The 24,857-nt window shown below is 44.4% G+C and overlaps 1 protein-coding gene across 4 annotated transcripts in view; it reads left to right on the top strand.

Moving 5' to 3' along the window:
* The first annotated feature begins 9,923 nt into the window (after positions 1–9,923).
* The window catches only part of LOC126524971 (uncharacterized), a 108,481-nt gene continuing 93,547 nt past the window's right edge, over positions 9,924–24,857 (top strand). For 3 of the 4 annotated variants that reach the window (XM_072286729.1, XM_072286728.1, XM_072286727.1), the window contains exons 1-2: positions 9,924–10,020; positions 21,523–21,580. In XM_072286729.1, the coding sequence (XP_072142830.1) occupies positions 9,976–10,020; positions 21,523–21,580 (103 nt within the window). In that variant the 5' untranslated portion in view covers positions 9,924–9,975. Of the gene's footprint in view, positions 10,021–21,522; positions 21,581–24,503; positions 24,651–24,857 lie in introns of all 4 variants that reach the window. The other variant, XM_055067498.2, reaches the window with a different exon arrangement.

Raw genomic sequence — 24,857 nt, 5'->3', positions numbered from 1 at the left:
GGCTCCCGCTTCGCGAGCGAATACTAAAACGTGATTTCATTTTCTGTATGCACCGAATCCCGACTCGATGATCGGCTGTGCGTATTTCTGTGGACTTCGGGGCACGAGAAACGTAATAGCACCAGCGCCCACCTCTGAGCCTTTTCGCGTGCTTAGAAGATTGGCAAGTACTTACGTTGGCAGCACTGTAGCTTTTAATACTCTTTCGAACCTTCAGAGCAGTGATTATTCGTGCCTTCTGCAAGCCTTTGTGCGTCATAGGTGATACGCGCCTCGAATTAACATTGCAAGGACGGCGCGGATTATTTAGGCTACAAAGGGCTTGCTGGAGGTCAGGATATTGGCATTCGATCGTAAATGTGTTATTTACAACCATTGGTAAGAAGATCTTCCGACACGTGCTTGAAAAAAGTTGCGTACCTCACTGTAGCGCACGCAATACATTTGAAGTCGTCATGGCACAGCGTTAGCGGTCGTTCAAATACCTTTAAAAGATAGTTACCAAAACAGGAAGAAAAACCTGCCAACGCTGAATTTGTACTACCGTCCATATACAAATTCTATGCTGTACACGAAGTTGCTCGGAGTTAGAAAGCCAATGCTAACGCTTAAGAAGAAGCTTTAGCTCGGGTGCTCTTATCTAAATACATGTAAAAGTAGAATTGATTTTTTGCGGCGACCACTGCACCGAATTTGACGAGGTTTGGTGCATTTAAAAGAAAAGCTTAAAATCTAGTGACTGCTCGTTTCGAATTCTTGATTTAGGTCGTCAATGTTCTATTAAATTTTGGCAAATATCGAAAATCTTCAAAAAACGAAACTATCAAGTTTACAACTCTGCAACTCAACAACGAATAAAGACAATACAATTCTGTGAACTGCATCAAATATTACATCTAAAGCAGACAAAATTTATATGTTACACATGAATATGGAATATGGAAATACAGCTTTTGCAGAACCCTTGTAGCAAACGTAACAAATTCACGTAAGATGTAAAATGACATAACGAACTTGTCCGCTTTAAATGATCTAATGGATACCGTTTACAGAACCGCGATATCTGTTCTTGATACAGAGTTATGAATTTGTAAACTTAGTGCTTCTATTTTTTTCAAATGGTCGAATACTTGAAAATCTTTTTAACAAAATTCAGGCCCTAAATCGAAATTCCGCTTCCAACAGTCACTGGAATTTAACGTTTTCGCTCAAATGCAACAAATTTTATTAAAATCAGTCCAGGGGTTGTCTCAGAAAAACGTTTTTGCGTTTTACATGTATTTGAATAGGCCTTGCTATGCGTGCAGTCAGTGTGCAAAAGGTCATCTGTGACGCTCGAGCGGTGTAGGCGGCGCCGCGGTCAGGGAGGGTGCGCGAAAGAGAGGAGAACTGAGGAGGAGTGAAGGTGGAGGACGAGAGAGTCGCTACTGTACGAAGTTTAAGGGGTTTCAGACGGCGCGCACCCTTCCAGCCTTCCCCCATTGCGAGCGTTAGAAGACACCGCCGCTTCAAGCGGCGTACACCTCGGTTCCCCTTTGCAAGTATTCTCTCGCACTTACAGGATACGGCGTGTGACCGCGATGTTATCGCACTTGGATTTTATAGGGAATGTCATAGCTACGGCGAGAATAAGCCTGGAGTGGCCATACAAGTGTTATAGCAATAAAATGAGTAGCTGCTGTGAGGTAAAGTTAGAGTGGTTAAGGTTGCACCAGTCTAACCAGATCGATCTGTAAACGCTTAGATAAATGTCAAGTGTGTGTTGCCGTTGACCACGCGAACTGTGACGAAGTTTTGCCTGTTACCCTTCGTGGTTGCTTAATGGCTTTGGCATTGCGCTGCTGACCACGAGGTCTCGGGATCAAAACCTGGCCGCGGCGGCCGCATTTCGATGGGGGTGAAATGCAAAAAGACCCTTGTATCCGTGTTTTGATATATATATATATATATATATATATATATATATATATATATATATATATATATATATATATATATTTATTTATTTATTTATTTCATACTGCAGACCTAAAACAGGTCCAAGCAGGATGGTTAAACACAACAATATTACAATGCATTATTCAATCAAGTAAGGTGGTAAGACACAACAGTAATACAATGAGTCAAAGAATTGAAACAGGCAACAACGAGTTATTCCAGTCTGTTATAGTTCGTGGAAAAAAGAATACTTGAATACATCCGTCCGTGCAAAATAAGGTGTTAGTGAATTCGGATGACGGTGTCGAGTAAGCCTAGACGTTGTACTGAACAGATACGATGCAGGATTAATTGATAAGTCTCCATTAATAAGCATGGTAAGAAATCGAATTCTTAAGTGTTGCCTTCTCTGCTGAAGGACTTCGATGCCATTATCATGCATTATTCGTGAGGGGGAATCATAGCGAGAGAATTTAGAATATATGAATCGTACGGCTTTTTTCTGTACCCTTTCGAGACATTTAATATTTTGTTTAGTAAACGGGTCCCAAACAACACATGCATATTCAAGTTTAGGTCTAATTAATGAATAATAAGCAAGCAGTTTTACATTAGGTGGGGAATTTCTAAGTTTATGTCGCAAAAAGTATAATTTACGCAAGGCTGAAGAACAGATATTATCAATGTGTAAATTCCACGATAAGTTGTTAGTAATTGTGACGCCCAAATACTTATATTTTGTTACTTCCTGCAAGGCCAACGAACCTAACGTGTAACTAAAGGTTAGTGGAGCTTTCTGACGAGTGAAGCGAAGAAAGACCGTCTTTTCAGCGTTAAGCCGCATTCCCCATGTTTTGCACCAATCAGTAATGCCAGCTAGAGAAGCATTTAAATCAGTTTGATCATTGGTTGAAGTGATTTCCCTAAAAAGCACACAGTCGTCAGCAAACAACCTAATTTGCACGCTAGGATGGATTGAAGTAGTAATATCATTTATATAGAGTAAAAAGAGCAGCGGCCCTAGGACACTTCCTTGAGGAACTCCCGAGGTGACCGGAAGACAGCCAGACTGTTTCTGATTAATTTCCAGGAACTGGCGGCGATTTGTTAGGTAGTTTGTTATCCATGCGATTAATATTTCAGGGAGCTCAAAATGTCTAAGTTTTAGTATTAATTTGTCATGTGGAACTGTATACGGCGTCAATTTGACCATTTTTATCGAGGCATGAGGCGAGTGAATGAATTACGGTGACAAGTTGTGTAACTGTTGAATAGCCTTTTCTAAATCCGTGTTGAAAATTAGACAGTATTGAATGTTTATCTAGAAATTCGTTAATCTGATTGCCAATAATATGTTCAATCAGTTTGCAACATGAGGATGTCAATGATATTGGCCGGTAATTTTCTAACAATGAACAGTCGCCCTTCTTGAATACGGGTACAACTCTGGCTACCCTCCAGTCATCCGGTAATTTTCCAGCAAGCAACGAAGCATGAAATATGATAAGAAGGAACCTTGCAATCGTTTCAGCATAACGTTTCAAAAAAATGTTCGGAAGGTTGTCAGGACCGCAAGAAGATTTAGTTTTTAAGTTAACTAGCATCGAAACTAAGCCAGGGTATGAAATAAAATTAGCTTCGGATGGGTGAAACGTTTTGTCTGTAGATGAACTAATGCCAGAGTTAGAAAATACACTATGAAAACAATAATTGAAGTGACTCGCAATTTCCCTGTGATCGGTAATGATTGAACCATCGATGCAGATTTGTGCTACTGGCTTCTTTTTTTCGCTCAAGTAATTCCAGAACTTTTCGGGCTGTTCAACAATAAAGTTTGGTAGTACTATATTGAAATAGTGTTCCTTCGAGGTGCATACTGCACGCGCAAGGTTTTCTTTCATTTCTTTAACTCGATCAGGTTGTAATCGTGTTTTCTTTAACCTTTTTATCTTGCGGGTCATATGGATAATATCACGTGTCATCCACGGTGTTTGTTTGCGGACTAGTTTGTATTTCTCAGGCACAAGTTTATCAATACAGAACTTACACATGTTCTTAAAACGGTGCCAGAGTGCTGTCACATCACTGTCGTTAAAGTCGGTGAGACATGTTTCCATATGTTCTATTATGGCTGCATCATTTGCGCGTGAGTAGTCCTTGAAGGAACGCTTCACAGGTTTTTCAGATGGGGTGGAAGAGACTATGGATATATCGATACTGACAAGTAGATGATCAGATATACCTTCTACAACTGCAACGGTATATTCAGTTAACATTCTGGGCAAAAATACCAGATCAAGCAAAGATTGGCAAGGTCCTTGCACACGTGTGGGTTCCTGAACGACCTGAATTAGGTCATGCGTTAGCATTATGTTAAGCATGCTGTTTAAATGTTTATTGTTCCGTGAAAGTGCTTGCAAACGCTCCCAAATGACGTCAGGTAAGTTCAGGTCACCCACAAGTAACAATTTGTTTGACTGGAATTGGGACATGCTTTCTTGTAGCTTGACTAGATATTCAGGTGATGCATCGGGAGGTCTGTAAATTGCGTACAAAAGGAATTTGTGACCCCAACACGTGATTTTTATGCACAAGCATTCAAGACTTTTATCGTCTTCTAGTAGAACAGCTTCTATATGGTGTTTAATAAGGACTGCAACACCGCCTCCCCTAGAATTCCTATCCTTGCGGAATACTTGATAACAAGGTGGGAACACATCCTCGTCACTTATTTCGGACCGCAGCCACGTCTCCGTTATAACTGCAATGTGTGGGCTGTGCTCTAATAAAGTAATTTCAAGATTTTCTGTTTTGTTTAGGACGCTGCGAGCGTTTAGGTTAATAATACGCAAGTGTTTGCCGCATTCTTGGGAGGAGCGTCAGGTTTCTTGCTGCGAAGAGCGTTCATTCATTATTTTTACGCGCATGTTCTTTGTCTCATCCCAGAAAAAAATATCTTTATCAATCTTAAGTTTATCATGAATCAGGTACACTTTTTTACCCCCAAGTTTCTCAGCTTGCGCGCTGTCCCACAAAAGCTTCCTTTTTTTTAGTGTAGCTTGTGAGTAATCGTTCCTAATGCTTATGCTCGTTCCTTTAAGTTTTTTACAGTTATCAAATATCAGTTTCTTTTCATTGAAATCCTGGAGATATATGATAACTGGACGGTCAGTACCTTTTCGGCCAAGTCTGTGAATGCGGCCAATGGAATGGCACTCCACTTTCAACTTATCTTTAATTACCTCAGTGATTATCTTTTCCTTAAGCAGCGCTTCAGTTTCATCGGGGATGTCAGTTATGCCATGAATAATTATATTTGACCGCCTGTTTCGGTCTTCCAGATCTGTTAATTTTTTTGTCTGGAAATCAATAACATGCTCCAGTGATTTAAGGGTGGTTTCAACCTGATCATCATGAGCAGGAGAAGCTTCTGAAAGTTTTTCTTCAATTTTAGCGAGTATTTGTTGAAGGTTACCAATAATTTTTTCGGCGTTGACTAGTTGAGCTTTCATTGCGGAAATATCATTACGAATAGTAGTTTGACCCTCTAGTAATTGTTCAAACAGCTCTTTCTGTGTTGGACCAGGGTTGCTCTCAATGTCGCCACAAAGAAGTAGCTTACAAACATGAACACACTCATAGGCTAGATCGAGACATTTCCGTGGGCACGGCAGGACAATAATGCTACGACAATCGCTGCGCAATGAATTGCCGTAAGGACTACTGACCTGCAGAATACAGAGCAGATTTCTGGTCAGTGACATTGCCAGGCTGCGTCCGCCGTGCCCACTGAAGATGAACTCGTGAGGTGCTTGCTTTATAGCTGTACAGTGAGGTGACGTCATGCCATGACTGCCAGGTGGCGTGGCTAGCAGAGTCACGTTGTCAGGTAATGCCGTCGTTGGAATCTTGTAGGCGGAATAATCAGGACATAGTCGATAGGTGTCGATGATGCCACCAGCTTGCGGACACGTGTAGCCACTTGCTTCCGTAGATGCGACGAGCTGCAGAATACAGAGCAGATTTCTGGTCAGTGACATTGCCAGGCTGCGTCCGCCGTGCCCACTGAAGATGAACTCGTGAGGTGCTTGCTTTATAGCTGTACAGTGAGGTGACGTCACGCCATGACTGCCAGGTGGCGTGGCTAGCAGAGTCACGTTGTCAGGTAATGTCGTCGTTGGAATCTTGTAGGCGGAATAATCAGGACGTAGTCGATAGGTGTCGATGATGCCACCAGCTTCCGGACACGTGTAGCCACTTGCTTCCGTAGATGCGACGAGCTGCAGAATACAGAGCAGATTTCTGGTCAGTGACATTGCCAGGCTGCGTCCGCCGTGCCCACTCCAGCAAGCCGTCTCCAGCATATATATATATATATATATATATATATAGAGAGAGAGAGAGAGAGAGAGAGGTCATAAGGGAAAGGTAGGGAGGGCTGAGCTCAGTAGGCTACCTTGCAATGGGGAAAGGGGAAACGGGATTGAACGAGGAAAAGGAAGCAAGAAGTTCACCGTTTGCACTGTTACACACAAAAGCGACGCTGAGTTAGTCACATTTGATCATACAGGCTGGTGCATTTCAAGAAACGCACCAGCGCCTTTGTGGCCTGGCACATAGCCATGCACTGAGTGCACATTAAAGAACACCAGGTGGTTCAAATTAAATCGGAGTAGCCCGCTACGGCGTTCCTCATGATCAGACCGTGGTTTTGGGACATGTAACCCCAGAATTTATTTCATTAACTAAATCTTGCTTATTTTGTAGTACATGTACAACCCTCCTGAGCATCAATTTTCTGGGTGTGAAGGAACCACCGCTGGCCAAAAATTGGTACGGTAGTTTAACTGTGCAACTGAAATACGTAGACACCGTCCGGTAGGCAGTCCACAAGAACGGCACGTTTCGAGCAATAACAAATCCAGGCCTGCATCAACGTTCGCTTTCACCCGATGCTTCATCGAAGTTTAGCTCATGGTATGCTCCTGAATGGGAGATTACGGTTATCATTGAAAAGAAAAGTATTCAATCAGTGCATTTTACCGGTGCTGGCATACGGCGAAGAGACTTGGAGGCTGACAAAAAAGCTTGAGAACAAGCTAAGGACCGCGCAAAGAGCGATGGAGCGAAGAATGCTAGACATAACTTTAGGAGACAGAAAGAGAGAAGTTTGGATCAGAAAGCAAACGGGCATAGACGATATTCTAATAGACATTAGGAGAAAAAAATGGCGCTGGGCAGGTCATGTAATGCGCAGACTAGACAACCGTTGGCCCATTAGGGTAACAGAATGGGTACCAAGAGAAAGGAAGCGCAGTAGAGGACGGCAGACGGCTATATGGTATGACGAAATTAGGAAATTTGCGGGTGCTACTTGGTATCGGTTGGCGCAGCACAGGGGTAATTGGAGATCGCAGGGCCTTCGTCCTGCAGTGGACATGGGTAGGGCGATGATGATGATGATGATGCATGACAACGCGAGTTGTAGGGAGCGCGTGCGCTCCTGCGTTCTGGCACCTCACTGCCCTGTCAGCTCAGGAGCAACCGGGGGAAAGCTACCACTAGTTTTGTTTTCGCATTCCGAGTCACCCTCACCGCGAACGACTGTTAAATAAAGCATAAATGCAGAAATTGCATAAACAAAGATGTGTCTATTGTTCTTGCTGTTGCGGTGTCTTTATAGCTAGTACAATTAAAATATAAAACAACTTTTATTACTACGTGAAAGAAACGAAAACGACATTATCAAAGGGAAAATGAGACATCCACCCAAACGTAGCTGTGGGAGAGAGAGAGATAATTTATTTCAAAGGAGGCATTGATGTCGGCCTGAGCTAACGCGCTCCAGCCTGCTACTCTGCACAAGGGGAGCTGAAGGAGAATTCGTCCTTGTACGGGACGCGAACCCGGGACCAACGCTTTTCCGGGGCAGCTGCTCTACAATCTGAGCTAACCAGGCGGCTAGCAGAAGATAGGGCGAAGTCGAACTCATCAATAACTCTGAAGCAAAGGCAAGCGTTTGACGCAATAGTTCTGCGGCAACCCGCAAGGTGGAGGGAAGTTGTCCCGGACCAGGACGAATTTTTCTTCAACTGCGAAGCTTTTCTTTCGAGGAAACCGTATGGGTTTCCTTTGTAGCCTTCGCTACCTTTGGGTGGACGTTTCATTTTCCTTTTATTGATTACTTCTTTCCACATGGCAAGTCTCAGCAGAACAATTACGTCGAAAATGATATTCATATAATTGAACTGGGTTGGTCGGTTTCGTCGGCGACGGCGAGACAGCTACGACTGACGGCGGCAGCGCTCATCTTCAATGCCACGAAGTAGAACTAAATTCAACGCCGAAATTGCTTATCTGTTTGCTGTTAAAGTGAAATAATAATAATAATAATAATAATTATAATGGCGTCTTAATAAATTCCTTTCGTTGAAAATTAGTTGTGCTTACACGGAAAGCTCCTTAAATGACTGCCAGAATGCAGAATGGCACCTATATTAGCGTGCATGTACATCCCTTGTCTCGGTAAATTATTTATTTATATGGATGTCCATCTACAATAACTACCGAAGAGGCAATGAAGGAGGCCGCCACAGCAAAGCGCCAGATGCCTGCAGGGCTGTGGTAGTCTGGGCTACAGAAACTTGCGCAAGGCTGCTCGTAACTTCAGTGCCAAAAATAAGAACAACTTCGAATAGAGAAATTACTAAATCCCTTGCTGTAAAAAGTGAAAGCGTTGCCTTTGTAAAACGGAGCTTTAAAAGATATTTCTGCACATGTCCACACGCTACGAGCAGAATATTCAAGGGAAATAATTCTGTTATATCTAAATTTTATGATGTTACGACACACGGAGTAAACTCTATCCTCTGTATTTTTCTTGCTCCCATAATCCAACACAAAGAGAGGTGTGTGGATCAACGAGCAAACTGGGACAGCTGATATTCCAGTTGGCATTAATAGACAAAAGATGTAGCTAGGCAAGCCATGTTATGTGTATTGTAGGGAGGACGAAAAAGAAAAGCAGACGGCAGCGAGGTTAACCAAAATAACTTCCGGTTGGCTGCCTTACACCGGGGGAATGGGAAAGGGGAAAACAAAGGTCACAGGGAGAGAGAGGAGGGAAGGAAAGAAGGAAGTTGCGGTGAGTTCGCTGACGTGTGTGGCCTTGCAGAAATGGCATTAATAGTCACAGAGGGTCGCACAAGCCCGTCGTCTTTAAGAAGCAAAAAAGCGCCTTCACCGCTTTATGGGCCGACGGGCAATGTGGGGGGTGTTCCAGCAGTACCGGCACAGAAAGCGGCCGATCGTCCAGTTTTTGTAAAGCTTTGCCAAGTTCTTGTCTCGGAGGGTAGATAACCGATGGACCAGAGAGTCTAGGGTAGATAACCGATGGACCAGAAAGTCACAAAATGAGGGCCAAGGGAAAGAAAGCGCAGTCGAAAACGGCAGAAAAGTAGGTGAGTTGATAAAATAAGGAATTTTTCAGGCGCAAGTGCAATCAGCTAGCGCAAGAGAGGGGTAATAGGATATCGTAGGGAGAGGCCTTCGTTTTGCAGTGGTCATAGAAATAGGCATAAAATAGTGTTTCAGGCACTACAAAGATGGGCCCTTTTAACGAATTCCGCGACTTTCATCTGCCGCTTGGGAAAATTTCGCATGCAGCATCAAGCGGGGGAGCTAAAAAATAAGAGGTTGAGAATCGTGCGCTGTTGGTCGCCGTTTAGGCTTTGTAAAGAAATCCATGCCCATGCCCATCAAAACAGCATATACGAACTGTCTGCGTCTATCATAGTTTGAAAAGCACAACCGGTTGTAATCAATAACATAGGTCGTATCAGCAAGTAACAGATGCTTATACCGAACGTCCTGACATAAAAAATCTCAAACAGCTTTTGCTTCACGTTTTCGCTCATATTCACGAAATCCTCAAACTCTATCCGAATTATGAAGATGACAGTTTATTCTGAACGAATTGCAGGACAGCAAAGACGACAAAGACGAAGAGGAAAACGAAGGCCCAGGGAGAGAAGCAACATGGCCGGCTCTTCGTTTGTGACGGGAATATCCGGCTTTTGTGCGGTAAGCTTATCGTACTTATTCATTCGGTATCGATGAGTTCTCATTCGCTGCCAACAAGAATCAATACTACAGCCTGCAAGGAAACCTGCGAGTTTTTAGATTTGCATAGCTCCTCCAAGTATATGAACGTTAACGTGTGGATCACCTGGAAGGCTCGGTGTAACGGCTTAATAAAATGTCCCGCAGAAGTGCTCAGCGAGGACAAATAATCGGTGTGAAAGTTACAGCTACTTATTAAGCCACTAATACCAGGCAAGACCAATGACACGCGGCATCAGGTTAATAAAAAAAAAAACTCAGTGCCCTTCCGCTCTGCGAAGAAGGATGGCCAGCGAAGCTATGTATGTGGGCCCCTTAATGGCAAACTCCACCCTAGCCGCGGCTCGGCCCGGTATTGCACTATGTTCCGGATCGGCGAATGTACGGGGATTGCTTAAGGCCTGCTCCACCTCAGGCACAGGTCTGCCCGGCAATACGCTATCTCCGGGATCGGCCCACGCATGGGGAATGCTTAACTCCGGCTTCACCTCCGCCGTGAGTCAGCCCGGCGTTTCACAATATTCGGGAACGGCCCACGTATGGGGAATGCTTAACTCCGGCTTCACCTCCGCCGCACTGTCTTCGGGATCGGCCAAAGCAATAATGTCTCATTCTAATAGGACCGCGTCAATCACGGTGCATACTCAACGACACGAACGCTGGTGGTGTCTCACGCGGACGCAGGAGGAGAACGCTCGAGTTTTGTGTCGGCACACGGACACGATACTGGGGGAACCAGTCCTTAACAGCTTCGCTGTAAACTTGCGCATCGCTTCAGCGGCTGTGAACCAAGTTTTTTTCATATTCTGTTGATTCATGAGCGCATATGAGTGGCTCCACTATCCCTCACGACTTGGCAGCTTTTCTACCTGGTTTCATTCGCGAGCATGGAACAAAACAGACAAGAGTACCCTTTTGTCATGTACAGTACATCCCTTTACTGACCTCCCGATTGTAAATTCATGGCAGAGTACTGAATAAACAATCAAATTCAACACTGACCGCGGTAAGCGCTGAGGAGTAAAAGTAGCCTTGCAGCGCGGCATCTGGGTTCTTTCGGCGAGTCCGTGGCCTTTCACTCATAGAAATATGAGCCGCTCGCTGCTCACTTTAGCAAGCATCGACCAGCGAGGAACTCAATTTCATAACGTCTTGTCGCGTGCACTGGGCTGCCGCGTTTAGCCGTGTCGAGGTCTTCTTTCTACCAGGAATAGATTACGGCTGCTCATTCTTCTTACGGTGTACTACTCGCTTGTGCTTCCTTCATTGTCTGCGCGGCGGCAACATATTTGGGCATAGATATGTTCTAGTGAAGAGGCAAATATGAGACAACATTTGTACTACTTCCTTTTTTTTTCTTTGGGCGTTTTGTTTGAACGTTACAGTAACACGAATACCAATTACTATTTAGGCTTTTTAAGTAGCTCGTTATTTATTTTCTTGATATTGTGTTTGTACTCCGATATATCTTTAGGGTTGCATGGTAATTACGCCGATGTTGAAATACGGCCCTTTGGAATGTATAAGGTGCGTGAGACTTATGCCACCTGCCATTGAAATGTGTTCATTTCCTGCTACTAATTTTATTGTACGAAGTTTGAGCTCTTCTTCATTATGTCTAGCTCTCATCAACTGCTCTCAAGCAATATTCCCGCCCCCACAATATCCATCAACTTCGGGGACCAGGACGGTTTTTAACAAGTCAATAGATAAAGTTACCAGGAGACGAGGAGGAGAGCTGTGGGAGAAACTGCGATCGACAGCGATAAGAGTGTCCTGTAGCTGAGTTCTTTTCTGACCGTGACAAACATGTTTAAAAGAAAGGAACCCGTCCTTCGTCACGTTCGTGGGATCACTGATCATCCGGGAAACGGCAGCGTTATGAGTTGAGTGTACCCTACAACATTTCGGACGTGCATCTGGCCAGTGCACACCGTTTGCAAACCTTGCTGGCGACGCTGTTGAGGCGACGAAAATAGTGTGGTCCTTCGACACCACCTAGAGCCATCGTCCTAGGATCTGTTGTCAGTAAAGCCTAGCTCCGGGCCTTTTACAACGTAGTTGCTTCGCGGCGAAACTGTCAACGCGAAAAACGGGGCGTGTATTTGTTTAATATATAGAAAAACTCTAACCTTCCTGCCTTGAACGGAAGCTTCGTGAATATTTGCCGAAGCCTCGCATTTTGCGTATTCTCATGCGTTAAGAAAGCTTCGGAATTGATTTCCCCAGTGTTTTTGGCTAACAAATTGAGGCAGCTTCTTCATAATTGTTGAAAATAAGGGTCATGTTATGGACAAAATGTCACAGTTTCGCCGCAAGGATGCATCAATGAATGCGATAGCTACGTGCTTGAGTATTACAATAAGTGTAAGACTCGCGGCTGCAGTGGCGATATGAATTGAAGTAGACGTAAGCTGACCGAGTAAAAGCGATCTGTTGTGCTAGTGGTCCTCTGCTGTATTCCTACCATCAGGTAATTTCGTTTAGGTATATTATTTAAAGGCAATGTCTTTATAAGCGACCTTACCACCACTTTTCGGCATCGGGTATGTTTCAAACTTTTTGCTGGGCCGATCCCCGACGTAGTACACAGCTGAACCTATAAAATTACATAATTTTTCCGTTTGAGCTCTGTTATTGTTTCATACTTTTAATGTTTTATGCTTGAGAAGATTTTAGATAAAAGGCATGCGATTTCGGTGTTTTGTTTCCTCACATTTCTTCGTGGGCTAATAATCTCTAAATTCTGAGAAATAATTTTGACAAAGTTTTGAGACCTAGTATGAGCAACTTAACAATAGGATGGTGTGCCAATATAACCGGCATACAACGCCTGTCATATAGCATGGCATGGCATGTCGCATAGATTTGCCTAAATATATGCGGAACCTTACGGCGACGCCGCCAACGACGGCGGCGGCATCGGCAAAAAGATCACTTGGAGCGTCTTTTTAATTGTTAACGAAATACAAAGAAGGCAAAGTATGTAGTGTGTGAATGGGGGGGTATTAGCAGTATTAAATGGGTTCAAGCACTCCGGAGCGTTTTGAAGTTATTTCATGAGCTGCACGAGATTTACGCTGCGGCCTTGGACCAAATACAAATTCCCCCGAGTTCGGACAATTGAAATTTGATAAATTGGAATATGGAATTGAAAAATGCATCCCAAGCGGGCTCTACGTTACGCCAAGTTTATATTTGGTTGAAACGGGAATCATTATTGGTGTAATGTATAGCGAAACTTTAATGCTAGTGCAATAATTAGGAGCACAGTAAATATTTATTGAACCTAAGTTATTACAGTATTTTCCGACCTACTAATCGTTCTGCGGAAACTCGCAAGGTGGAGAGAAGTAATTAATAAAGGGGAATCAGGAATCCACCCATTCGTAACAATTGGGGCAAAGGAAACCCATACGGGTTAAAAGCCTTACAGTTGAAGAAAAATGCGTCCTGGTGCGGGAAAAGAAACCGGGACCACCCTCTTTCCGGGGCAGCCGCTCTATCATCTAGCAGATTGTAGAGCGGCTAGCAGATGGCAGGGCGAAGTCGAATTTGTGAACAACTCGAAGCAAAGGCAAGCGTTTGACGTGATAGTTCTGCGGAAACCCGAAAGGTGGAGAAAAGTAATTAATGAAGGAGAATCACACATCCACCCATTCGTAGCAATTGCTACAAAGGAAACCTATACGGGTTCCTCCAAAGAAAAGCCTCACAGCTGACAAAAAATTCGTCCTGGTGCGGGACAAATTCGTGAATATTTACTGAAGTCTTTCGAGCAACTGGTGTGGGTTTCCTTTGAAGCAATTGCTACAAACTGTTGGATGTCTGATTCTCCTTTAATAATTATAGTACTTTTCCTACATTACTTCATATACTGCGTAAATATGGCGTGTTCCGTTATGCCCGGCGTCTTGGCTAAACTATTCAAGCACTTTGCTTACTTTGCATGAAAATTTGAGCCACGTTATGGAATCCGTGTGGGCGAAGTTCAAATTATGTGGATAAGCTACGGCTTTAGAAGTAAATTTCATATTCTTACGTGGTAGTGACGGTGAAGAACACAGTAGCAATGACGAAACTGTGAATGATGAATATAACTTTTTATTGGGTGACCCTGTGCCCACAAAAACAGGCTATGCTCAAAGCACAACGATAGCAGTGAACACATTCGGCGACCGTGGAAATCTGATCCGCGGGTCAAACGCATCAGCTTTCATACACCAGTCATCGAACGCTCCAGAGTAATCGATGGTGCTCGCGTGTCTTCCAGAAAGTTCTACAACATTCGCGTAGTGCCTACATGAAATCAGATTATACAAGATTCGGTGACAACAGACAGCGGATAGAACGATCGATAACATTCGTGAAATTTCAGATACATGCAGGCGCGTCCTGCACTGTGCGATAACAATTGTTAGGCGTTGAAAAGCAGTCACCCGAGAAAGTTGAAGTACACGTGTCAATATAAGAAAGCAATCCTGGGCGTTATTAGTGTTTTACGAAAGATGCATAGCTTCGTGTTTTTCCCTAGCAAAGCAATAAATATCTCCGAGATCAAAAATCCCGACAGAATGCTATAGCAGATTTGTATGCGACTTCAATTATGTGTGGATCAAAAACAACCTTCTGTAATAAAAGAAAAAAAACTTATGAAGGTCTTTGAAAGCGTGACATGTAGTTAAGGTTTCAAACGGCGAAACGAATGCAGACATGGTTATAGAGTATTGAATTCCATTTTCAGCAACTGAAGCTTTCGTGCAACTGCTGAAAAGAAACGGCGGGGTCTTAAATTGGGCAGTCAGAATATGCCAGGTCACTCAAATCTGGAACGTTTAATGCGTAGCATTATACGGCCAGCTGGTCAGAACACTCCATCTAAAGCCACAAAGTTCACTTTCCCAAAACAGGGCGAGATTGCGCAGGTTAAGCCCATTCTTGTGCACGGTTGATAGCTGCCATCCGGAGTACATTGACAGACAAACCACTGTCCTTCATAGCAATAGAGGCGCCGGCGCAGAACATTCCACGAAAACGTCCGTATGCGCCGTTCTTCGTATGCCGCCAGTAGAAAAGAAGCGTTACACCAACTTCATAAATCCTTAAGCCGATACTAAAAGGGGGATAGCAAGCACTATGGGACGCCCTGGTGAACATACGACCATTGAGGTTGAGAGGTGACTAAAGAGACCGAAAGCGAGGGGATGCGTCGAACCAATGCGAAGAAAAAGTGTGCTCAACCGGAGCATCACTCAGAGTGGGTCACCCTAAAAAACCTGATACACACTGAAGACCAACTAACACCGACAGAGCAAGGCAAGACGACGACAAATGACAAAACAGCAATATGAACGACAAAGACGCCTTAGAAGCAGCGCGAGTTATGTGTAATGGCCAGGCTGGACTACGAGCACACTTCAAGCAGGACTAGCAACAGCCACAACGTTTCTCTCTACATCTGTATGGTGTTACTAGTCACGCATCAATGAGAAAATAACCCATACTACACCAGTATAACCCCCCCACATATTAACACGCATAACACATTATGCGCCATACCGACCGCCATATAATGCTACACATATCTGGGAGAGTTCCTGTTCAGGGAGGTGCCCCTGAATTTGTTTGTCCTCCCAAGCTTTGTATGGAAAAACTACTCTACAAGTCCCTCGACCATTTCCATAGCGTACCCTTCTGTGCAATAAGCTTTGCAAAAAAAAAAAAAGATAAAAAAAGGCTATGCCGCTGTTTGTCTTCCAGTAACAAATTCATGATCCTACTTCATCAGCTTCTTAACCTATTCTTTAGTTTTTGTGCTATTAAATTTCGAACACTCTGCATGCGTGAAAGATGCATCAGCACTTGATGCTCTTGCTTGTTTTACCCAGGAGTTGTTTTTCACGTAGTCTCTCGCAGCCTTTCATTTCACGAAAACAACGTCATTGCATGAGATTGCTCAACACAGAACAGCAGACATATACTGATTCGGCGTACACCTATAGCCACGTGTGCTACAGCTGCAGACCAGTCAGTCACGGGCTCTGACCTCTACAGCATACTGCAATGAGAGAAACGCAACCTAAATATTGTCGCTATACATACGTAGGGAAGTGCATCGTTATTTTATCGAGTCGAGTTGGTATCTTTGGCTTGTATCGCTCTTTCCCTCGCATTTTCATACTCGGACTTGTTACGATAGGGACACTTGGTCTCGCACTGCAAAATGGCGAAGCACATTTGTAGCCGAACGCCAACTATACAGCGTGTCCCACGTAATGTTAGCCAAGTATTAAACATATGCCAATGACACGTGCCTGGACAGAACCAGCGTAATGTTTGTCGTCGCTTGGAGATACTCAGATTATATTTTTTTTCATTGGGCCTAATTCGATAATTAGTCTAAATTAATTCTTCACCTTCTCAAGTATTATGATTAGATGAAAAGTGTAGATGAGAAATTGGAAGAGCAACATGAGAAACTCCCTACACAGGTTTCTGTTACGCAATACGTGCTGCATAAAAGTGTTTTCCTTGCGTGAAATAAGCCCGCAAATGCACGCAAAATTGCCGAGCGAATGGCCACACGCGGCACGTTGCATGTATTCGCGGGCTCCTTTCACGCTCGGAAAAACACTTACGTAGCACGTATTGAGCAAAGAAAGCTGTATCGGGAGTGTTTCATGTTGCTCTATAATTTTCTCATTAACACTATTGATCTAATTATAATATTTGAGAAGTTGATGAAGTAATTCTAACTATTTATGTAGAATTGAGAAATAATCTGAGTATCTTCAAGCGACGGCAAACAACATTACTTTGGTTCTGTCCAGCTGCGTGGCATTTGCTTATGTTAAAAGTTTGGCGCAAGTTGCGTGGGACACCTTGTATACATTGAGGACTGAGTGCTGCTGCTCTCAAGCTTCCTTGCGTCTGAAAGTTGAGATTTGTGGGGCTGTATCACATTGCGGCGACCCCTAGGCTAACGGTAGCGGTAGCCTTCAAATACACTGCGAGTCTCTTGTCTGAACGATCTAGAATACACTCGTCTTCCATGGGCAACATACATTTCAATGCCGTTTCAATACATTTCAACACACTTTTGAGTTCCTTCGTTGTTTCTTTGGTATAAAGGTTATAAACAGGGAAGTACAGAAAAAGCATTCTTTAAATCTACCACAGATACCACCCCCGCCGCCTCTGCCGACCGGGCCGCCCCGAACAACACAAGTGCGACAGTCACCTCAGGAACCCTCGAAACACAGAAAGCGGAATGTGAAAGAAGCCGCAAGACACACACTACAGCGAAAACGACACAAACTGCAGTGCAATTAAACACAACTCTAACAGTCAACAGAAAATCCACTACCGAAGTGTTCACACAGACACCCACACGCCCACCTGTACACGCACAAAGTCAAACAGAAACCGAGCTGGAATTAAGCGACGCATTCGGCAAGAAACCTTCGAAACAGAAACACACCCCACGCAGATCTATCCGCGAAAAGGCAAATAAGTGACAGCCATCGCAAGTCAATAACTCTTCTCTGCCACGTAGCACCGAATTCTTACAGGCTAGAACACTTACCAAAAATCGTGCGAGCTACACCTCCCTTCTGAAAACCTACACAGTCTGTAAGGGGAACAATACAATCCCTAAAGGTCTAATACTGAAGGCTGTACTAGCTATAAGAACACTTCCAACACACCATCGTGCAAACCGGCAAATAACATTGAACAATGCCTCACTCTTTGTTTTATTCTGTTGTTCTCGCAATCATTGTCTACAGGTGCTTTACCGGATGATTGGAAAGTGGGAAAGGTCGTTCCAGTATTCAAAGCAGGTAGCAAAGATCCCCCTTAAACTACCACCGCATTTCGTTAACTAGTGTTCCTTGCAAAATCGTGGAACATGTCATATACTCACATATCATGAACTTTTCAGACTCGGGAAACTTATTTCACCCTTCTCAACATCGTTTTCGTAAAGGGCTTTCATGCGAAACGCAACTAGCTATATCCACGTTAATCTTGATAACGTTAAAACCGACGCCATCTTTCTAAGCTACTCTAAAGATTTTGACACAGTGCCTCATAACCACTTGCTACTAAAATTATCCAGATGGAACTTGGATCCTCACGTAGTACAATGGGGAAAAGAATTCCTTACTAATCGCCCCCAGTTCGTCCTTGTCAATAACGTCTCCTCCGAACCCTTCCCTGTCACTTCAGGTTTCTCTCAAGGCTCAGTCTTAGGACCGCTTCTTTTCCTAATATACATTAACGAACTTCCACCGCATGGTTTCTGACCTATTCGCATGTTCGCTGACGACTGTGTGATTCATCGGTCTGTGACTAACATCTCTGACCCAGCATATCTCCAGAATGACCTCATAACGTGAAGGACTGGTGCAACCGTTGGCAAGTGGCCTTGAACCCTAATAAGTACAAATTTATTTCGATTTCCCGCCGTCGTAATCCTTATCTCTCTATTTACACAATTCCAAACGTCGCAGTAGAATCAGTTCTAGCCTATAGGCAGGTTGCGAACGTAGTTTCCGCGCCTACTGGGGCACCCCTCGCGGTGGCGAGTACGCACTCGGCAGGATACGACTGGCCCGCTTGCGTTCGGAAAGCCTGTCTGTGCACTATTTCGCGCGTAGCTGTTGCCTTTTCTGAGCAATATGCCGAAGTGCAACCCGAGCTGTTGCGTAGTGAGCTGCAACAGCCCGTACACCAACTCAGGCGGAACAAAATTTACAGGTTTCCGAGGCGAACGTATGAAGCAGAACGGCGTCAACACTGGATCGCGCTCGTCCGACGGCTGTTTAATGTTCCGGCATTATGCCAAGTGCGCTAACGCTGAATTCGTTGCTTTTACAGCAATGATGGACGCAACGGGACACCTGCAGTGCGCACCAGGATATGTAGCAAACAAAGTAGTTTGTTTCCTCACTGTACTGCAGCGAAGCTGGGGAACTCTTTCTCAATCGTCTCCCATTCAAACAGCGCCAGTTCTTGCTGAGAGCTACGAGGAGGGGTTACAGCTGGCTCAGCTGGCATGCACCCTTCTGCGCCCAGCATATCAACTAAGGGGCAGTTGAGATCACCAAAATATTTGACGGCGTGGTTTATTGGAACCTCCTTTGCACGCACTGAAAAATCACAACAACATAAAAATATCGAACTCCCAGTAACTTGCACGGAAATATTTTCCCAGCGTAGTCTTTCACAACTGGTAAGTTCCTCACCTTTATTTGTGCTTGGCGAGAGCAACATAGTTTACCTCAGGTAGGTCTTACGAGCCGTTCGTACGCCCGACGTTCTTGGATGCGATGTGTTGGATTCGCATTTGCCGTCGTGTATGTACAGGGAAACTACCGCGGCGTGCTTGCACTTCCCTGCGATGCCAGCACGGCAATCGCAGCTCCCCGCTAGGATTTGTCTGCTATCGCCGATCTTCAAGAATCAATGTCACGTATAATTTCATGCGTCCGCACCGTAGGTAACGAAGTAACTTACGCTGAGCTTCACGCATCTCGCTGGTGCGTTATTTTTCGTTTGCGGAATACACCTAGTAGTCACTTCCGATAAGTGCGAGTTCAACACTTCCCTCACGTCGAATAGACGACTTCCTTTCTCTGAATTTTTTTCACGAAAAAGGTTGTCAAGATCTTTCAATTCCCGAAACCCGGCTAAAATTAATTTCGGCACTCTATTTCGCGCCATCACTATCGTCAAACAGGGCTCCAAACACGCAGCGCGAGCTGCTTACGCCGTGAGCAATCCTACCACATTCGAGCAACTATTCGTCAGATAGCGCTAGGGATCCGAAAGACAGGGCGCCGCCTAGCACTTGCAACGTGCCCATAAGTACTTAGGCGTAACCCTGTCTCACAACCTTTCCTGGAATGCGCATGCGACTAACGTAATTTCGTCAGCGAACAAGATCCTTGGGTTCATGAGGCGTCACCTTCGTCATGCTCCACAGCACGTCAAACTACTCGCATACAAATCATTTTCAGACCACAACTGGAATATGCCGCCGCCATCGGGAACCCTGATCAAACATATATCATCAATGCATTCGAGTCAGTTCAGAATCGTGCGACTAGATTCATCCATTCTTCTTATTCATATAAGATCAGCATTTCACATTTAAAAGCACAATCTAGCTTGACATCTCTTGCTTTTAGTCATCGCATCGCCACGCTCTCTTTTTATCACAACTTTTTACAGCTCACTAAGCCGCTCACCTTACGTCATCCCATCATCTTCACGCATGTCACAGCGCACCAGCCATCAACTCCAAGTTTCTCGTCCTCGAACACGAACTGTCACCTTTAAATCATTTTTTCCTCGAGCTGCAAGGACTGGAACGACCTACCCTTCAATGTTGCAGCCGTCACATGTCATTCACAATTTCTCGAAAGTGTTCAAACTTGTATTTCATTGTAACACCTGCCTTTTCTTGTGTCCACATGTTAACCACCCCGTATGTAATACCCCGAATGGGGTGTTTAAGGTAATAAAATGAAATGAAACGGGCTACATCCAAAATGGACGGGTCGCCGAACAGACGAACTTCACATGCGCAGCCGGCATCGCTCGCTTCAGTGGCACGTCTTGCTGCGCATGACGCATCATGTGGCGCGTCTGGCGCGCCGCTAGCTTGTTGCTAGGTAACACAACAAAAATAGGTCGAGAAATATAAGTTCATTTATGTGCAAAACTGTTTAGTTTTAGCGGGAAAGAATCAAAAATATGAAACGTTCTCTATAAGTTCATTTCACATTTTTTTTCCCGATGCTCGCGTCAACTAATGGATTGGATTAACACTAGGCGTGACGTGTTTCCTGTTGCCAGTTTTCGCCGAGTGTCCCCTCTCGTTGAATTTCTTTCTCTATGCACACAGGGTATCGCCACATCTGTATACCGCCGTGACGACACCTACGTTGAGCTACTCGCGCTAACGTCCCTTGAAAGATCATACCGCTGCCTTCTAGCTACCCAACGCATTTCACCCAGACTCGTTGTCGCCATGTTACCTGATGCGATATTACCCGACGCATTGATGCTACGCCCCTCAAGTCATTTTTTCAACTGATGCTTTTTGGGTCTTCTTAGTTACTCGCGCACTGACCGCCTGACCGGCTCTTCTAAAGACACAAAAACATGCGGGTAGGATGGGTAGGTTCGCCGCTTGACACATCGCACACATGACAAATTGGCTTTATGTAAAGCCACCTGTACCGCCACTTCAAATGAGACTGTGTTCTACGGAATTACGCGGTGGAATTAAAAATACTTCCTGAATATATTTCTGACTGCAGCAAATGTGCCCCATAAACCGCGTCAATCCTCTAATAAAGTAAATAGCCGTATGCAACCGTTTGTCATTGGCTTACTTTGATCGTCAGCGATTCCTGCAAAATTTTTGAACAATTTTTATTATTGTCGTTTCAGGTAATGAACGCACTTAGTATATTGAAATCTCTGCCAAGTATTGCTGCTAATGACTTCCGTAAGTATCTATACCTGCACATGTCGACGTCATATCTGATTTGTCGCCAAAGTGTTTTCAGAAGCAAAGAGCAGTACCATAATATTATGTTCCAGTGTGATAAAAATTAGGTAGCACACTCTAAAAACTAGGGAGGGTATCGCAGGAGTAAAGCGGCCGATTTACTCTTCAAAGTGTTGTTTCACTCTCGCAAAATGTCGCATGGAGTGAAATGCATTGCTGACTTCGCCAGCAAGGAGAGAGTGAAATGTGCTTTTCACTCCGCCCTTCTGAGAGAGAGTAGAATGCCTGTTCTTGCGGCAATAGAGAACAAAACGTAGCGTAAGCTTCTGCTTCCACTGTAGTTGGCTGGCCCCAAACATAGCGATGTATCACTCACGCACGCTGAGCAAAGAACACACCGTTTTGCTTCTAAGAGGACTGGCAGCCACAGTTCAAAGGAACGCGGAGCGAGCGCTCTACTTTTACAATCGGAGTTCTCCACCGAGTGAGCGCTCAACATCGCGGAATAGCACAGCACCGGAGAAAGGTGATCCGTCCAAGCAGCAACGAAAGCCATCCAAGGGAGATCATGTGTCAGCCACCTCGCGTCGTCGCGAAAATACGACAGTCGTTCGTCATTCGTTGGATATAACAAATGCTCCACGGTAAGTGAATTCTAACTTAAGTGCACATCCTGCCTATATGACAGGCTATCGCTAGGAAGTCGTAGCGGCTCTTAGCCGACGCGATTGACAACGGACTAGGCAAGCGCTATTTCTCTCGATGTAAATCGAAAAGGCCAATCGTCGCGATAACTGCACGTGATTTTATCATTTGCCGCCATCGGTAAGAGCTTTGAAAATCGCAATCGCTGCCAGAACCATGGTATGTTCAAGAAGACGTGAGGCGAGAGGACACTTAAAATGGTTTGTTCACCAGCCCATGATTCAGAGCCTATGCAGAGCGTGCTTGGCGTGCGTTTTGTGTGTTTCAATTTATTCAATTTGGCAGTCTACCCTGTACACAAAGGTGTTGAATTAAGGAGTCACATAACAGAAGGCGTCATTTTGCTGGCGGCATGCTTTAGTTATAAATAAGCTGCGCGCTTGACGGTGTCTCGCCCATGGGTTATCTGCGACCTCTGAAGTTACGTGCAGCGCCAGTGTTAGAAACTTTGCCACAAGCATTCAGCTGCATGCTGCAAGAGGTCAGTTGGGCGCGTTATCTTGAACTTACTGAAAACGCATGCGGAAACCATGTTTTATGCTGAATAAAGTGTAAATCCGATATAAGCGATCTTGCTCGTGACATTTACAAGCGATGCCATGGAGATGACTGTCGTGTTCGCTCGTCGCCAAGAAGCCGTACTCCTTGCGAGCGATGATTTTAAGCGACGTCTCGCCGGTGTTGCCGGTATGAAGGCTGCAAATATGCGTCAAAACTAGCGTACGCGACACGTGCTTTAGTAATTTAAGTTGGCGTATTTTACTATAAAAAGTAGCATAAAATATTTCCGAAGTACTCGCAGTAGGTTCTTATCCTTGACACGCATAATAATTCTATTGTTTGCTTGTTCGGCGCGACACTTGGTAGTATTTAAGCTATGTACATCCAATTCCGGCTTCGCGCTATGGGCTGGTCGCTCATAGCACCTCCGGGCAACGCGTGACGAATTCGAGATTTCCAGAACCGAGCGATCTGTTCGAGCGACGGCCCGTTTTGTCGCTCGAAGCCGTCGCTCGAAGCCGTCGCTCGGCGCCGTCGCGTACTAAATCTCCCTCATGGGGTTGAACTCCAAGACGGAACTGTGTTTGCTCATGTATTGAAATGGTGTGATTATGCGTCTGATTTTGTCTCCTGTTGCGGTTTTCAAGCACGGTGCGAATCTGAAAGTGTGATTATGTCTACGAACTCTGTGAATTGTTAAGCAGCGAGTTATGCATCGGCATCGAATATAACGGCTGCTGTGTGGAATTACAATTGCAGTGCCGCATTGCATACGCTTATTGTTTTGGACATGCCTGTGCATTTGCCAATATGAGTTGCTCTTTCAGAGTTATATCATATGAACCGCTAAATCAGCCTTCCTCTGGGGTTACAAGCGTAATGTGTGCATCGTGCTAATGCGCATGGCAGATTAAAATGTATTTATCGCTTTAATGTAGTGGAGAAATAAAGTATAAAAATAAAACGTTGCTTTAGTTCTGTATAACCAGTCGTCTGTCGTACAAACACAAAGATTGGTCTAATAGACTAACTGTGGTCTAACTGCAACTTTTACATGCCATCAAGAATGTAAAATACTAGATTTCAAACTGCAGCAGTAGTCGAGTCTGTCAAAAATGAACTTCATTGGGCACCTCATAAATGAAAATAAGCTCATGAATTTTAGTAGCTTAGATTCACGCCGCAGTGAACTTTCTTGTTGGTATTGAAATCTGGGTAAGCTTGCCATAACAAGCCTTGTTGCCCTTTCTTACAGGCACAGCCAGTCATATCCATTGAACTGAAGACCATATTTTCATCCCTACTGAGCATCATGTTTGCAGATATGATCCTCATATTATGGCTTGGGCAGTGAAACGAGAGATGGTGCGGGGGCACACTGGGCACGTGCTTAGGATGTGCCACAAGTGGTATTTGTGACACACCAGACTAATGACAGACTTATGACATCTAACAATGACCAATATTCTATTTATTAGTAGTAGTATTTTAACATTGGTGCTGAACGAGGACGATCTGTCGGTTATTTCTATTTTGATCAAATTTAAGATTGAAGTTTAGCAGTTGAGTGTCGCAGCCATTTAGATGTCTCCATGCATTTGAGTAGGGCGACTAAGAGCTAAGACTTTCGTTTAGTGCAATGACCTTACTTCTTGACTGCCTTAACATTTTACACCTCGTCCTCGTGTTCACTTCTGCACATTATATTTTTCAGGCACCCGCTTTCTATAACGCAACAAGGCAGTTGCAAGGACACAAGGATGTCAAAGAGCCAGCCCAGCGCGACTGCACGTAGTGGAGAGGAGCGCACACCAAAGAATCAAAATACACTGCCATGCAATTTGGATGAGAAAACTAGAATGTAGGTATAATGGGTATGCCATATATCACTAAATGTCAAGAAAACTTTCAATATACAGTATGTCACACCAAGCTAGCTAGACATGCGGCCTTACATGAGAATATACAAAACATTTCTCAATGCACTATACTCTCAGGAACATCCACACGCTGTACAGGACGTTATCAAATGAGCTGCCGTCTTAGAATATGGCACGCAAAACGTTTC

This window comes from Dermacentor andersoni, chromosome 3 (assembly GCF_023375885.2).
Source record: "Dermacentor andersoni chromosome 3, qqDerAnde1_hic_scaffold, whole genome shotgun sequence".
NCBI lineage: Eukaryota > Metazoa > Arthropoda > Arachnida > Ixodida > Ixodidae > Dermacentor > Dermacentor andersoni.
Note: the sequence above shows the minus strand (reverse complement) of the source record. Positions and strands in the feature narration are given on the sequence as shown.